We start from the raw sequence: 15,919 nt of genomic DNA, 5'->3' as shown, positions 1-15,919 counted from the left end.
ATTTTGCTTGCGGCAATTGTCAGTTTGAGAGAGAGGGATGTGAGACATATGGTAACCCTTTGCCTCTCAACACCCTCTCTCGCCTACAATCTGACAATTGCCGCAAGGAAAATTGCCTAATGTAAATATGGACATAGTTGTCTGCTATACACAAATACCCTCTATTGTTTAATAGTAAAATTTAGATAAATATACGAAGCCTATTGTTTCACAAAAACTATTTTCGCTGTAAACTGTTTTGCAATATGCAATGCAGAGAAATGCAGGCAAATAACAATAACAATTCTGTATCATTAATGGTCTGTTCCTTAACTTTTGAAAATGGTAAAACCGGCAAAAGTAGTAAAATGCTTCCATAGGAATTGTTGGTATCTGAAGAAAAGGAACGTTTTTCGAGTAAAAATTGGTAAATTTTGAAGATCCTTGAACGTAAAGGAACAGAGCTTAAATATATCAGAAATAATGATTTGAGACACGTAGCTTCGCAGTTGTTAATTGCAACGGCGTTAAAAAACATAATACTTATGCCATGTTCAGACTATCGGTAATTCGCTCTCTATTCGTTGTTCGACCCCAAATTATGATACAATTACTTCATTTCCCATACAAAATTTTGAGAACGAACAACGATTTTTGTACATTGTTCAATTTAAATTACTCTCAGAACGACGATAAAATATGTCCCATCTCTAACAAATGAGAGAATTTATCGAAATAAATTAATTATGACAGGAAAAATAAAAAATTAAAAATTTATTAAAAATCCAAAACTTTTTAGAAAAACTGCAAAATATGAATGAAAAGTAAACAGTTTAACGACTAGTATAAATTCAAATCATAGCAAATTTTGTTTTCTTTTCCATTGCAGTTGCATTTCTTGTCCATCGTTTCAAATTCGCGTACAAATTTAGAAACAAAAATCAAATGCCTGCCGGAATGTCTGTACACCAAAAAGATATGTTGGCAGGTCTCTCTCTCGTTAATTATTGAAATAGAAAAATTTGATAATATAATGAAAACACCAAAATTGTGAGAAAAAAATGGAAAACATGAATGAAAATAAAAGAATTTTATATTAAATAGATATCTGAAAGAAGGATAAATATTTTTTCAGTTCATATCAAATAATTTTACCCGTATTTCGGTTGAAACTTTCTTTAAAATTAGTAAACAATAACCATGAAAATATGAATCATGTTGCTATGAATTGTGTACCATGTCGTATGAACGGGTTAATTCGTGTACGTAATTATGAGAACGAACGACGTGATTGAAATGCTGGTATGAACATGACATTAGTAAATTTTCAGTCATTTGTAAAGTAAAGGCCTCGGCACATACGGCGCGTTGAGTTTTGCGATGCGTTACGCGCTGATATGTCACACGCGTTAGATTTTGCTAACGCACATGAGACGCGCCACCAACACACCACTAAAAAACATATGTTTTCTGAATGCAATAGTATGTGTATGTGTGACGCGCTCACAATTAGAAATTTGTTTGAAAACAAAATCTGGAAAATTATTTATCTTGATGGATATTTTAACAATACGCTATTATGCAAATATTGCCTACGGGTTATATGAGGCTTTGAAATGTTTACCAAGACCAAGAAGGTTTTGGGTGAGGCCTCTCTTTGAACGTAGGGATGAGGACGGCTTCTTTGCTCTGGACTTCGAAAGACTATATAATACTGACTTGGAACAATTCCAACTTTTGGTAAGAATGACGCCCGCAGTATTTGATGTCCTCTTCCATATATTGGAATCTGAATTAACCAAAAATTCAAATAGACCCACAATTTCTGCAAAGTGTCGTTTGTTTTTAACGCTAATGTAAGTTAGTAAAATAATTTTAGTGTTTTTAGGATAACTATATGTACTTACTTTTCCAGATATCTGGCAAATGGGGATAGTGTAAGCTATTTATCCGTGACATTCAAGATTGGAGCCTCAACAGTGAGATATATTATAAAAGATACGTGCCAAAAGATTTGGGAAAAACTCTCGACTCAGTACCTAGAAACTCCATTGACAGCAGACTGGTCGAAAATGGCGGAAAGGTTTGAAGAAGTATGGAATTTTCCACATTGTGTAGGAGCCATTGATGGAAAACATGTATATATAAAATCCCCACACAATTCAGGATCAATGTACTACAATTATAAAGGTATTTGCCTAAATCCAAACTTGGAAGAAGGAACTAACTTTTATTTTTTTGTTAAGGTACATATTCCATAGTTTTAATGGCGGTTTGCGACGCAGACTACAGGTTTACAGTTGTGGATATAGGGGCATATGGATCACAAAGTGATGGTGGCGTGCTAAGAAACTCTGAGTTTGGAAAAAGTCTTCTAAACAACGAGCTAAATCTACCTCCAGATGCTCCAATAGAAGTCGGTGGGGAAAATGTGCCCTATTTTCTCGTGGGAGATGCAGCTTTTCCGCTAAGAAACAATCTAATGCGTCCCTATCCAGGAATACTTCTCCCTGCAGACAGAGAAATGTACAATATGAGACTTTCCAGAGCAAGGAGGACTATCGAGAATGCCTTTGGGATATTAACGGCTAGGTGGAGGATATTACTTGGTCCACTATATGTTAGCCCACATGTTGCTGAAAATATTGTGAAAGCAACTATTGTCCTTCACAACTTTCTGAAGGATAATGATGAGAAGTACTGCCCTAAGAACTTTGCGGGCGATAAGGACGGTAGAAAGGGTTTGTGGAGAGACGAGATAAAAAACCAGAAAAATCTAACAAAACTTAAAAAAAATAATTCTAATAATGCTTCGAAAAGAGCATTTGAAATAAGAGATATACTGAAAGGCTACATATCTAGGAATACGTATCCGTAATACGGGATATTCACAAACCTATGATCTCTACTTTTTATTTTATTTATTTAATATCACAGTAAAAAAGTAAAGTAAAACATTCTTTAAATATGCCAAGCAATAAGTACCAAATTTCATTCTGTTTGACTTAGGTCCTTCTTGTATACAATATATGTATGTATATAGATTTCTTTTAATCGAAATGAAACAATTTTAATATGAATTCAAAATATTTATTTCAAATAAAATGGAAAAATTATTTACTCTAAGGGCCACTATTATGTCTTCTTTTACTTTTGGATGGATTTTAAAACGCAAAATGAACCAATTTGCAGTCATCACAAATATATTTTACACATTAAAGTTAATGACAAGAATGTCCTCCATGAAATTTAACGATCACATTTACCTTTAAATAACCGGAACTCTATAAATCTGTTCGGAAAATCCAAACGTTAACAAAAGAAGACATATAGTAATGGGGGTAGGTAAGACTAGGAACACTTATGACGATATACATTTTTTATAAAGTTCAATACATGATATGTATTTAAATAAAAGGTAAAACAGACAGAAAATCGACCAATTCTAGTAAAAAAAAATCATTGCTCAAATTTGTCTGTTTTTAGGAGGGGATGATGGTGTCCTAAAAACTGACAATTGGAATAATGTTTTATTGGTTTACTTAGGTTTTAGAGAAACAGTCATCTAGGCAATAAATATTTACTTAAAAGATATAAAAAGTAACTTAAAAAAACATTATATATAGTCAGTCCATAAGTATATAAAAGGTACAAGTTCAATTCAAATGATATGTTTTATACTAAGTCTATTAAATATATAAAATATTTACTCTTTCTGCAACAAGATTTATTATTTCAACTTCTATTAGCCTTCTAGATTTGTCATCCATCGTTTTTAACATGGAATCAATATACTTATAAAATCCATTATTTGTTAATTCTCCTTCCATGCTCACTTTGACTGCACTATTAAGGTTTCCCATTACTTCGCAAAATTTCTCGTGGGCTTCATCGGTTTTACGCTTCTTATTTTTTGGAAGATCAGTAGGAGAGGTTTCTGGAGTTGCCTGCGGCAACACTTCAAATGAAGTTTCATAAGAACTTTCAAAGTCCTCTGTTAAATACTCTTCTCCTTGATAGGAATCGAAATTGCTTGTTGTTCTAGAAATACATATAAAAATATTACATTTCAAAAATATAGAAAACATTGTAAATACTTGCATTTAGGTAGTAAAAAATCATTTAATAATTCATATACAAAGGATTTGGGAAGGATATAGTCGACGATGCCGACTACGTTGACATTGAACTGAAGTTAACATATCCATTATTTAATTTATTTCAATTCAGGTTAGGTTCAAATCATGGCAGAACTACTAGGTAGTGCATTACACCAGCTGATCGAATATGAAAAGTCAAATCCCTTTATAAAAAAATATTTTTGTTGTAATTTCCCCAACAACATAAAGAAAGTTTTGACATAACATATTCAAAATTTTACGATGCCATACCTGGGTAATTGTGCCATGGTTCAAATGCAAACATTCAAAATTGTAACCTTTACCTCTCCTGTGTTCAACCCCCCTCCAGAATTGAGATCGTAACGTATGCGTACGTACGATGGTACGATCTTGATATCATTTGTGAAATGCTGAATTCCTATTTGACTGATCTTACCATCTTTTTCCACGCGCGGAATATGCAAATACCCACCACTAACCACATGGACGACAGAGGTGAGAACAGAGTTGAATGTCACGGTCGATGATAGCAGAATTCCGACCACAAACTATCCCAATATTCTAGGGGTCACATCCGACAGCATGTTCCCGTCGTCCGTGCATAACACGACTATCTGTGACAAGCCAACGATACAAGAGAGAATCCCTAGATCACAATGGAAAAATATTCAAAGCTGTCACAACTACAACAGGGTGCCTCCTCATGTCTGCCCTGGACCATCTACATAGGGAGACAAAGATTCTTCCTGTATACAACGAAAGCATACCATTGTGATGGTCGGGCGTTACCGTGAAAACACGCTACGTTTGGCTCAATTACGATCTGGATGGTGCAGACGTCTTAGTATTGGATTGCTGACACCGTACAAAACATCTGCTCAGCATGCGGAAGATGCCCACGCGTTACTCTCCACCTTTTCAACTGCCTTACCAAACCTACTCAACTATCTCCTGTCGAATTGAGTCACAATTCATCGTTGTTTTCAAAATTTCACATCTGAGGAATGTTGGGAAATGGATTCAAAAACCTACATACACATGTATTCAATTTTGCCCATCAGATAAATTCTCCAATTGTTTTAAAACTGTTTCCAGCAGTTTTTCTCCAATATGATAATCGATTGTGAATATAATAAATTGTAACGATCCTCTTTGGTATAATAATCATGTAAATATGTGACACATTCTTCCATATTGTATTTCAATAATTGGCCTATTGGCTTTGTTATACATGTTAAATTGAACAAATAAATAAATAGTACAGGTACAGGGCAAAAAATTGACGTATCTTTTCCAAATATTGTGTATCAGTTACAATTTGTATAAGATCCGAAATATCACCCACAGGTAACTGCTAAAGCTGCACCTTTTCTCACAATGGTAGCAACTTCAGTGGGTGAAAGCGTTAGATCATCAACAAATTTCATTAAGGCATACATAAACTCTTTGGTTTGACGTGTATCATCGTCTGGTACCATGCTGGAAAATGTGAACTTTTTGGGAAAGGGGGCGTTTTCCAATTGTTCTGAATGGAAGAGAAAACGTTCAATTATTGCTTCAAATTCTTAAATGTTTTCTACAACCATGAGCAGAGTTGTTCCTTGTCGAGCATGCCACGGAAAACATGGACCCAACGTTGTAGAATTGGTAACATTCCAACATTTTTTAAATATACATCCAAGTCCATATTTACATTAGGCCAATTTCCTTGCGGCAATTGTCATTTTGTCGGCGTGAGAGGGTGTTGAGAGGCAAAGGGTTACAATATGCCACACACCTTTCTCCTTCAAACTGACAATTGCCGCAAGGAATTAAAATAACCATAGCACTAAATGTGCTAATTGAAAGCGTAATGCACTTCATAATTCTCAGCAAAATGTTTGGATCGGTCCATGACGACGAGCTCATACCTATTTCATCGACAAATTTTGTCAGCGATGTTGACCACAAATCCTCCAAATAGCTAGTGGTCACAACATCACCAGCTTTACATAATATTCGAGCACAAAGAAACCCGCAATGGAACAAATGTACAATTTATAGGCATCCAAATTATCATGCATTCCTGGAGGTGGCTGCAATACTAGCTTTGCTTGATAACTTCGCTGTTATATTAGTGAAAAATCAATTCAATCTTGGGTACTTAAATTTTCCTCATCTGTTGTCGCAGTGTCCGCAGCACTTTTCTTCGTCGAGTTCTTGGGATCTTCGATTATGGTATTGATATCACAACTTTTTGGTATGTTCGATTGCTTCTTTCCAGAAGCTCTCTAAAATCAGCTTCCGATGAATCACTTATATTGTCCTCAATCACCGTTATAGCATGAAGCAAATTTGTAATTTTGCAATTTAGGTAAATGTGGCATTTCCAAAGTTTTCAGTGCACGCAGATATTGATAATACTGCTTTTTGGAAGCCTGCTGGAAAAGAATTATTTTGCATTCTAAGGGAGCAGACATTATTGGAGAGCATCTATGGCCGAGGCCAGATTTGACTCAACTTGTCTTGCCTTAACAAATCCATTGCCTTGTTGTATGATCTGTTGTAATGATTTATCCACGTTTGCTCCTCCACGGCCAGCATATAGACTTCTGTTCTCACCTGCAACTGGTCTTCTATGGAATCGATGAAACCCTGATATGAAAGATTACAAATTCTTTCGATTTCTTTAACGTAACATTTGACATATTTTCCTATTACAAAAAATTTGTAAACATCTGCGTAATTTCGGAACGAACAGTTCAAATTAATTATTCCCAAGAAAAAATTATTGGAACTACATTTGGCTCATTCGTTCATCTAGTTCCTTCAATCTCGGAACCAAGGCCTGTACAATGGCGCACCCACATTTAGTCGAATCTTTAACTTAATTCTTGAGTTTCCGACAAAAATCGGTAACATTTACAAGAAGCTACTGGACATGTACAAATTATTGATTAAACGACACACCTATTGTCTGCCAAGTCATCGTGTGAAACCAATCGGTTCATCTTTTCAAGGTCTAGTGAGGTATCACTCACTCACTATGCCAAGTGATCCAAAATAAATGGCCAAGAATCTGCGTAATTCTAGGACAGTGGAATGTAATTCAAGTGACAGCAATAAGTTGGACAGAAAACAATATTACTTTGTTCTATATATCTTCTATAAAAGCACTCATTATTTGAGAAAGGTTCGGAACAAATTGAATACTCTACCAGCTGACGGAAAAAATCTGAAATTTTTTTTAATTGCAAGTTTTTTCTTAGTAGCCGGCCTTCGGTCGGGGATTCCTTTCTCCTATGGACAGGAGCCAATTTAGGGCACGAAAACTAACACTAACAAGGGAATTTTCGGAACTTCACGGGCCCATATCTCGGGAAGTATGGACAAACATACTTTACATTTTTGTAATCAGGACGTAAAGATCTAACTGTGGTAAAAATTTTAGATTTTTCCTCCAGATGGTAGAGTATTCTATTTATGCCAAAGGTTCTTTAGTAGCACCCTTTCTTTTAGAAAGTGGGCCTAGGGCGAATATTTCGCGCTGTCACGTACATCGGCAAAACAAACTCACATACATATATTACAATTTCTATTGAGGAGTAGGATTATTATTAATAAAATTAACTTACGGTCTCGGCTGCAGATGATCGCGTAGGAAGGACATCGAGGCGGAAAACTTCCAATCCATATATTCGGGAGCTTCACTCCCCGAAGCCAGCTTCAACTCTTCCTTCACAAACCGGTCCCTCAGACTCTTCCACCTTGTCTGGCACTGTTTTACTGTGAAAATAAACAAAAATAATAGAACAAATTTTAATAAATTTTGGTTTCTCCTTACCTGGTTTACCGACAGCATTTGCCACAGCGTCCCATGCCTTTTCCTTCGAGAATTTATTTCTATACGCCTTTGAGGATTTGTCGTATATGCATGGGTGTTGCTGGACGGCATTTATCAGGGCTTCTTCCATTTTCAATTATATTATTTTTTATTTTTCCTTAAAAATGCAAGCGAAACGCAGAAAATGAAATGAACAATAACTACAACAATTTCCAATTTACGCCATTTTGATTTGTAACATATGATCACAAAATGTAAACAAACAAATGTCAAAAGCGAACGCGCGTCGTAACGCATGGAGTTAAAAAAATTTTAACTTCCGTGCGTTTCAAATTGCGTTGATCAGTGCAACCATATGGATTTCCATATTGTTTAAAATGCCGTGCGTTAACGCGTGACATGAAATAACGCTGACGGACCGTATGTGCCGAGGGCTTAAGCCACATAATGCATGCAACAAAAAAATTTTTATTAAACAATGTATAGAAACATTAAACGCCTGTTATGCCTTGTTCATACTAATTCGCTCTCAATTCGTTGTTCGAACCCAAATTACGATATAATTACATACTTCATTTCCCATACAAAATTTTGAGAACGAACAACGATTTTTGTACATTGTTCATTTTAAATTACTCTCAGAACGACGATAAAATATGTTCTTACAAATGAGAGAATTTATCGAATTAAATTAATTATGACAGGAAAAATACAAAATTTAAAAATTTATTAAAAAACCAAACATTTTTAGAGAAACTACAAAATATGAAAGAAAAGTAAACGGTTTAACGGCTAGTTTGCATTCAAATCATAGCAAATTTTGTCTTCTCTTTCATTGCAGTTGCATTTCGTGTCCATCGTTTCAAAATCGCATACAAATTTAGAAACAAAAATCAAAGGCCTGCCAGAAAGTCTGTATACCACAAAGTTATTTTGGCAGGTCTCTCTTTCGTTAATTTTGAAAATAGAAAAGTTAAAAATTGTACTGAAAAGACCGAAATTGTGAGAAAAAATAGAAAATATGAATGAAAATTACATAATTTAATATTAAATAGATATCTGAAAGAAAGACAAGTATTTTTTCAGTTCATATTAACTAATTTAACTTGTCTTTTGGCTGAAATTTTCTTTAAAATCAGTAAATAAAAAGTGTGAAAATTTGAATCATGTTGCTATGAATTGTGTACTATGTCGTATGAACGGGTTAATTCGTATACGTAATTATGAAAGGGAACAACGTGTTTCAAATGCTAGTATGAACATGACATTAGACTATGAACTTTTACTAAACTGTCAATCCCATACAATATACGTCAAATAAAATCTAGTGGATTTAGAATTGACATTAGGCCTAATTTACATTAGGCGAGTTTACTTGCGGCAATTGTCAGTTTGTGGGTGAGAGAGGGTGTTGAGAGGTAAAGGGTTACCATATACCTCACCTCTCTCTCCATCAAACTGACAATAGCCGCAAGGAAAATTGCCTAATATAAATATGGACTTAGAAGTCGAGTGAATTTATAAGTCTAAACGTACTATTACCCTTGGTTTCATTTCATTTCTTTATTTTTATGACATTTCGGGTTTTATCAGATATATACATGCATATAAAGAGTTTAGGAAATTTAATTTTCCTTTTCTACTTAATTATAATATTTGTTTGTAACAATATGATTTATGATTAAACATTTTGATATTAGATACATAAGGAAAAAAATTAAACCTTAAAATTGTTTGACTAGATGGGGGTTGGATTTTTACATCCATTTATGAAACAAGTTCATTTATGTGAGTATAGGACGAAGAAATACATCTTGTCTCAAAATTGGTCCTGAATATTTCAAGTTATTCCTTAACGAGCTGAAATCCGGACAGGGAGTGCAGTCTTTGCGTGGAATAATACATCGGAAGATTAAATATCATTTTCAGCAGCTTATTTTGAACAATTTGCAGTTTCTTTATATGGTTATTTGCAGCGTTTGAAAATAATGGTGCACAATAATATATTATTGGCAAAAATATTGATTTAAGTATCAATTTTTATTCTCTATATTTAATCCAGATTTTCTGTTTATAAATGGATACATAATCCTCGTTATTTTATTTGTTTTATTCACAACATAGGAAATGTGGTCACCAAAATTAAGTTTTCTGTCCAGTATGACTCCCAAGTATTTAACATTATTTTCCCACTCTATATTGCAATTTAAAAATTGTAGTGGATTTTGGGGCAAAAAACATGTTTTCCTCTTCCTCGAGAAATAAATAGCTTGCGTTTTCTCAGGATTTACCATTATTTTCCATTTCTTGAAATAATCATTTAATTTAACTAGTCCTTCTTGAAGATGCTCCAATATCGTATTGGAGTACAATCCAGTACTAGTTATTGAGGTGTCGTCAGCAAAAATTGAAATAACGCAGTTATTTATTGCTGGTATATCAGATGTATATCACAGTTTATACAGTTGGCCATTCAGAGTTCTGTTAACAACATTTGACAACAAACATAATAGATTGTTCATTATTGTGATTTGATTTCCTTTGTATTTTATGTGTTTGACAGCAAACTAAATAGTCAGGGCTAACTAGTTTGGGCTGAATGGCCAACTGTATAAACTGTGGATGTATATATGTTATATAAGATTGGCGATAAACAAGAACCCTGTGGGCAGCCATTTGGTATATTTACGGTTTTGGATTTGGAAGCTCCAATGTGGACACAGAAAGACCTTCCCTTAATATAGCTGTTTATTATTTTAATAATTTGAAGGGGAAATCCAAATTTATTCATTTTGTAAATAAGTCCGTTGTGCCAGACTCCGTCGAATGCAGCTTTTATGTCTAGTAGTACCATTCCAGTAGATAAGGATTTGATAAAATTACTTTTCACCATATTGTTTATTTTTAAAAGTGGGTGACATGTGTTATGTTGCCTTCGAAAACCAAACTGTTGTTTTGGCAAAACATTATTGTTGTCTATGTGATCGATTAGTAGCTCCTGAATGACCTTTTCGTATATTTTGCTTATACTGGATAATAAGCTAATAGGTCTATATGATTTAGGATCGTCAAAAGGTTTGTTTATTTTATGAATTGGAACAGTTTTTGAAAGTTTCCATTCTCGTGGAAAATAGCACATACGTAAACAGGCATTTAGAATGTTTGTTAAGTATATAATACCATTTCTGGGCAACATTTTTAAGCACTTGTTGCTTATGCCATCGATGCCAGGTGCTTTTTTGTTTTTTAATTTTTTAATTAAACTTGAAACTTTTCCTACTGAAGTGAATTTCAGGCTAGACGGTTCTGGTCGAGAGGAGTTTATGTCTTCCACGGTATTGTTAACCTCGCTTATAGTATTGGCTTCGCTCAGAGTTTCAGAAATGGTGTGATTACTGTGAAAGTTGTCCGCTAATATTTCACATTTTTCACCTTGAGTAAAATATGTTTGGTTGTTTGTCTTTAGTGCTGGTATGATATTAGACTTTTTTTTAATAACTTTTGATAATTTCCAAAAAGGAGATGATGATTTTTCAAGTTCAGTCGGCGTTTTGTTCCATTTTTTATTTCGAAGATTTGTCAATTCGGCATTTATCCTTCTATTGAGTAAGTTCATTAGCTGTCTATCACTAGTATCTCTAAAACGCTTCCAATTTCTTTTGTATATGTTTCTAAACTGGATCAATTCTTTTATATGTTGAGGAATATCATTAGCTGGACAACGAACTCTGCACTTTGGAACACTAACATCAATGGCTTCTTTAATCATTTCTGTGAAATGATTTATGACGTGGTCGATATTTGATTCAGAAGTGTCTTCTATTTGCCTCAGATCAGCTTTTCTGTTGATAAATGATTTGTAACGATGCCACTTAGCTTTGTTGAAATTGTAGTACGAGTTATCTAATAAATGGACATTATAGTTAATCTCTATTTTAATTGGAAGATGATCGGAAGCCAAGTTATTTAGAGTTTTTACCGAGCTTATAAATGTTGGCATATCGGTCAATAAGATATCTAGGGTGGAAGATTGTCTCCTTGGATCTGCGGGAATATAAGTGCATTCCTGCGGGAACATAACATTGAAAGCATTTGTTTGTAGCTTATCATACAATATATTACCCCAAACATTACTTCTTCGACAACCCCAATACTGATGCCTGCAGTTAAAGTCTCCAGCAAGAACAACATTCTTGACGTTGGTCAATTTATGGATATCCGACAGTAACTCTTGTTTTTTCTGGGTATCACGAACACCACCAGGGAAATAACAAGAAAAAATATTGACAACATTGTTATTGTAATAAACTTGAATTCCAATATTTTCAATAAGGGAAGTATTTATAGGCCTTAACATCTTATGACGAATATTTTTCCTTATTAAAATAGCAACACCTCCTCCTCTTCTATCTGCACGATCGTTGCGATAACACATGAAGGAATTGTGTCTTATTGAAATACTTGAATTTAACCAAGTTTCACTTAGAAGACAAATATCAATTTCATTTATATTTAGGAAGCTATATAGTTCTTGATGTTTATTGCGAATGCCTCTGGCATTCCAGGAAACTATTTTCAATGGTTTGATAAATTTAAAAATTTGAAGGCAATATCAGTTACCACTTCAAATTGTTCTTGTTTTGATTTGCAATTTTTTAATTTTGAAATCAATTCAAAGGTGATATTTTTCAGTTCTTCAACTGAAAATAAATTGTTTGTTTCCGTCTGTCTCCAATTAGACGTGTTATTTGTGTTAGGATATTCCTGATGTAATTTATTCGGAAAATTTTGTGCAATGTTTTGAAAAAGTGGGTAATTAGAATGCATTCGAGACTTTTTAGGCTTGAGCCTCTCCCTAAGTTCCAAGTATTTCATTCTACTGGGACATTCCAGGGAATTCGATTTATGTTCGCCTCCACAATTGGCACATTTTAAACGGGTTTCCTTACATTCAGCAGTTAAGTGGTTTCCTGCACAATTGGCACAAAAAGATTTAACTTTGCTCCTACTGGATCCATGTCCGAACATCTGACAATTATGACATTGTGTTAGTTTATGTTGGTTCGGTTTTTGATACTCCCAATTAACATTTAAATATCCAATTTTTGAGTGGAGTTCTCTCAATTCCTTCATTGTAACGGACTTCCGTTCGAAATAAACAACATAAATAACCTGTTCCTCATTATTTACCTTTCTAATAATGATTTTAACATCCAGACATTTTAATCCTTGTTCAATCAAAAGCTTTTTGACTATTTCAGGATCTCTCTTATCATACTTTAGCAGTATGGCCTTATAAGGTTTATCGTATTTTGTACCATACGTAAAAAATTCAAATTCGAATTGCGTTGATGCTTTTTCGCATATCAATTTGAAATCATCTTCCTTGGCACATAATAATTTAAGCCCAATTGATATCTTTTTAATTGAAAAATCGATAACTTTCAATACTCTGCACATTTCCAGTACTTGTTCAACTTTGCATTTAAGAAGAGTTATTGGTGGCACTCTCACCTTAGGTTTATTATCGTTATCGATAACAATTTCGTCACCTGCATTGGCATCTTCATTCTCATCATCAACCGTTTGAAGCGGGTGAAAATAATTCTGATTTTCTCCTCTCGGAGAATTAGACGTTTTAGTCTTTTTACTCATGGTAGAACCATGAGTAACGGAGTCTGCAACGCGAGACCGTTTAATGTTGTTGTTTTATTTTGATGAAAAAGAATAAATGTGTGTGCTTTGTTTGTTACTGTCACTTGCTAATGCGAAAAAACACGTCTTTACTTGAGTAGCAAATGATCTAAACTGACTATTACCCTTAATACCCCGGTTACACTTAATGGGTTTCTACACAGTATGTTTTATACTGTTACACTATGTTTACATTTACGAAATCCACTCGATTTCAACTGTCAATTCCATTGCTCAAACGTCAAATGAAATCCAATCGATTTCAGATGAGTTTTCATTTGACGTATTACACTATGTTTACATTTACGAAATCCACTCTATTTCATCTGTCAATTCCTTTGTGTATACGTCAAATGAAAACTCATTTGAAATCGATTGTATTTCATTTGACGTTTGAGCAATGGAATTGACAGTTGAAATCGAGTGGATTTCGTAAATGTAAACATAGTATTATGCATAGCAACTGTCACTGTTTTTTCGCCCATATGCAATAATTTCTTTTTCATTCGTTTTCTGTTGTTTTCGTTATTTATATTGTAAACAAACAAAACAGCGGTGTTCCTTTTGTTCTACAGACGGGAATAGAGCGCATTCTATTCGTAAAAAAAGGATATGTATACTCATATCACATTGATGGATTGAAATTGTTATATGGTTCACATCATAGCTTTGTTCCTTTACTTTTTAATGGTAAAAGAGAAAAGTGTAAAAATTGCTCAAAATTGCTCTCTTATGAACATTTTTACCAGAAAAGTAAAGGAACGGAAAAATGGTAGCTCTGTAGTGGGATTCTCTAACTCATTTTTTGAGTTAACGACAAAAATCGATAAAATTAAAACGCAAAATTATGAATGAAAAATTCAAATTAAAGTTGACAACATTCTTGCTATCGGTAGAACTTTGCGACTACTATTTATTCGTCGCTAACTTACCGACAAACATCGTTAATTACCGAAGTTATAAGCATTTTAATTTTACCGACATTTGTCGGTAACTCAAAAAATGAGTTAGAGAATCCCACTACTGGTAACAATGTCACAGTTTTTAATTTAGTTTTGTCAGCGTTCGACTTTTTCTTCTGTTTTTCGTCCATCTTTTTCTTAATTGTGAAATAATCGTCAAACAAAAGTCGAAAAATCAGTTCTACCTTTTTTTACCTGTAGAAATTTGTCTGGTAGCCTGTGGTAGAAGAGAAAGGCATAGGCGTACTCTCTCCTCTCTCACTCTCTTAAGAATTGCTGCCAGTTTTATCACTTTTTGGGGTTAAGGAACGATTTTCAGGTTAAAAATGGCAAAAATGGTAACCTCAGGTAAGTAAAGGAACACAGCTCATGTGTACAAAATTCAGATCTGTAAAAAGTGACAGTAGTTATGCATAAAACATACCGTGTAGAAACCATTTTAACCGGATTAACCCAGTGGGTTTGGGTTTCAAATGTCAATTCCACAGCGGAAACGTCAAATAAATCCCCATGAAGTGGGTTAACCCGACAAAAACTGAAATGTAACCGTACTATTACAGGTTGCTAGCAACTTAAAATCGCAATCAAGAAGGAAAATTTCAACTTATATTATCAGAAGCGCAATCAAGAAGGAAAATTTCAACTTATATTATCAGAAGCGTAATGTATGAATTCAAGGATCTATTCAAGAAGAATTCCATGTCAATTGGACAGTTATGTTTGGTTTACATTCGGCGTCTTTTCGTGATTTCGAAGGCGTTTCGTGATTTCGCGCAAAATCAAGCAAAATTTATCATGATTTCGCATACAAAAATGAAATCATCTCATTTCGTGATTTCAGCGAAATCAACATCGAAATCACAGTACACATGATATACGACCCTGTTTGTGACTGAAAAAGTACCAAAAGTTGCAACACTTTTCACGTATCACAATAAACAAGGTAGATGGTCAATTGCCGAAACAAAAAATTTTAGTATCAAAATTTGTAAACAATGTGAAAAAATATTAAATTACTTTGTTACAATGCAATTTTTCATTGTGTCCCGTACTTTTTTAATGGAAATGTTGGAAAAAAGAGCGAATTGTCAAAAATTGCTTCCCCATACAAATTTCTAAAAAAAATACTGGAACGGGAAAATGGCGGAAATTGCAAAAACTCCAGTAAAAATGTCAAAATCAACGTATCAACTATCGTATTTAGAAGATAATGAACATGTTGCTAGTTTCTACTATGCCAAAATTGTATGGCAGAAAACAGGAGAATAGGGTGTTATTCGGCGCTTTTTTTGGTTTAAAGAGTAGTGCAAGTTTTGCTAGATTTCTTAGTAAGGTAACGC

The 15,919-nt window shown here is 34.0% G+C and overlaps 1 protein-coding gene across 1 annotated transcript; it reads right to left on the bottom strand.

Moving 5' to 3' along the window:
- Positions 1 to 3,055: 3,055 nt before the first annotated feature.
- LOC141401553 (uncharacterized) lies at positions 3,056 to 8,182 on the bottom strand. The gene is made up of 3 exons (XM_073981856.1): positions 7,924 to 8,182; positions 7,715 to 7,865; positions 3,056 to 4,020 (listed from the first exon to the last, which is right to left on the bottom strand). Exons 1-3 carry the CDS (start codon positions 8,051 to 8,053, stop codon positions 3,669 to 3,671), a joined length of 633 nt encoding a protein of 210 aa, XP_073837957.1. The 5' UTR covers positions 8,054 to 8,182; the 3' UTR covers positions 3,056 to 3,668.
- Positions 8,183 to 15,919: the final 7,737 nt, after the last annotated feature.

The sequence above is a fragment of the Musca autumnalis genome, unplaced genomic scaffold (genome assembly GCF_047663935.1).
Source record: "Musca autumnalis isolate F117 unplaced genomic scaffold, ASM4766393v1 scaffold_4, whole genome shotgun sequence".
Classification (NCBI taxonomy): Eukaryota; Metazoa; Arthropoda; class Insecta; order Diptera; family Muscidae; genus Musca; species Musca autumnalis.
This window is presented reverse-complemented; position numbering and strand designations above follow the sequence as displayed.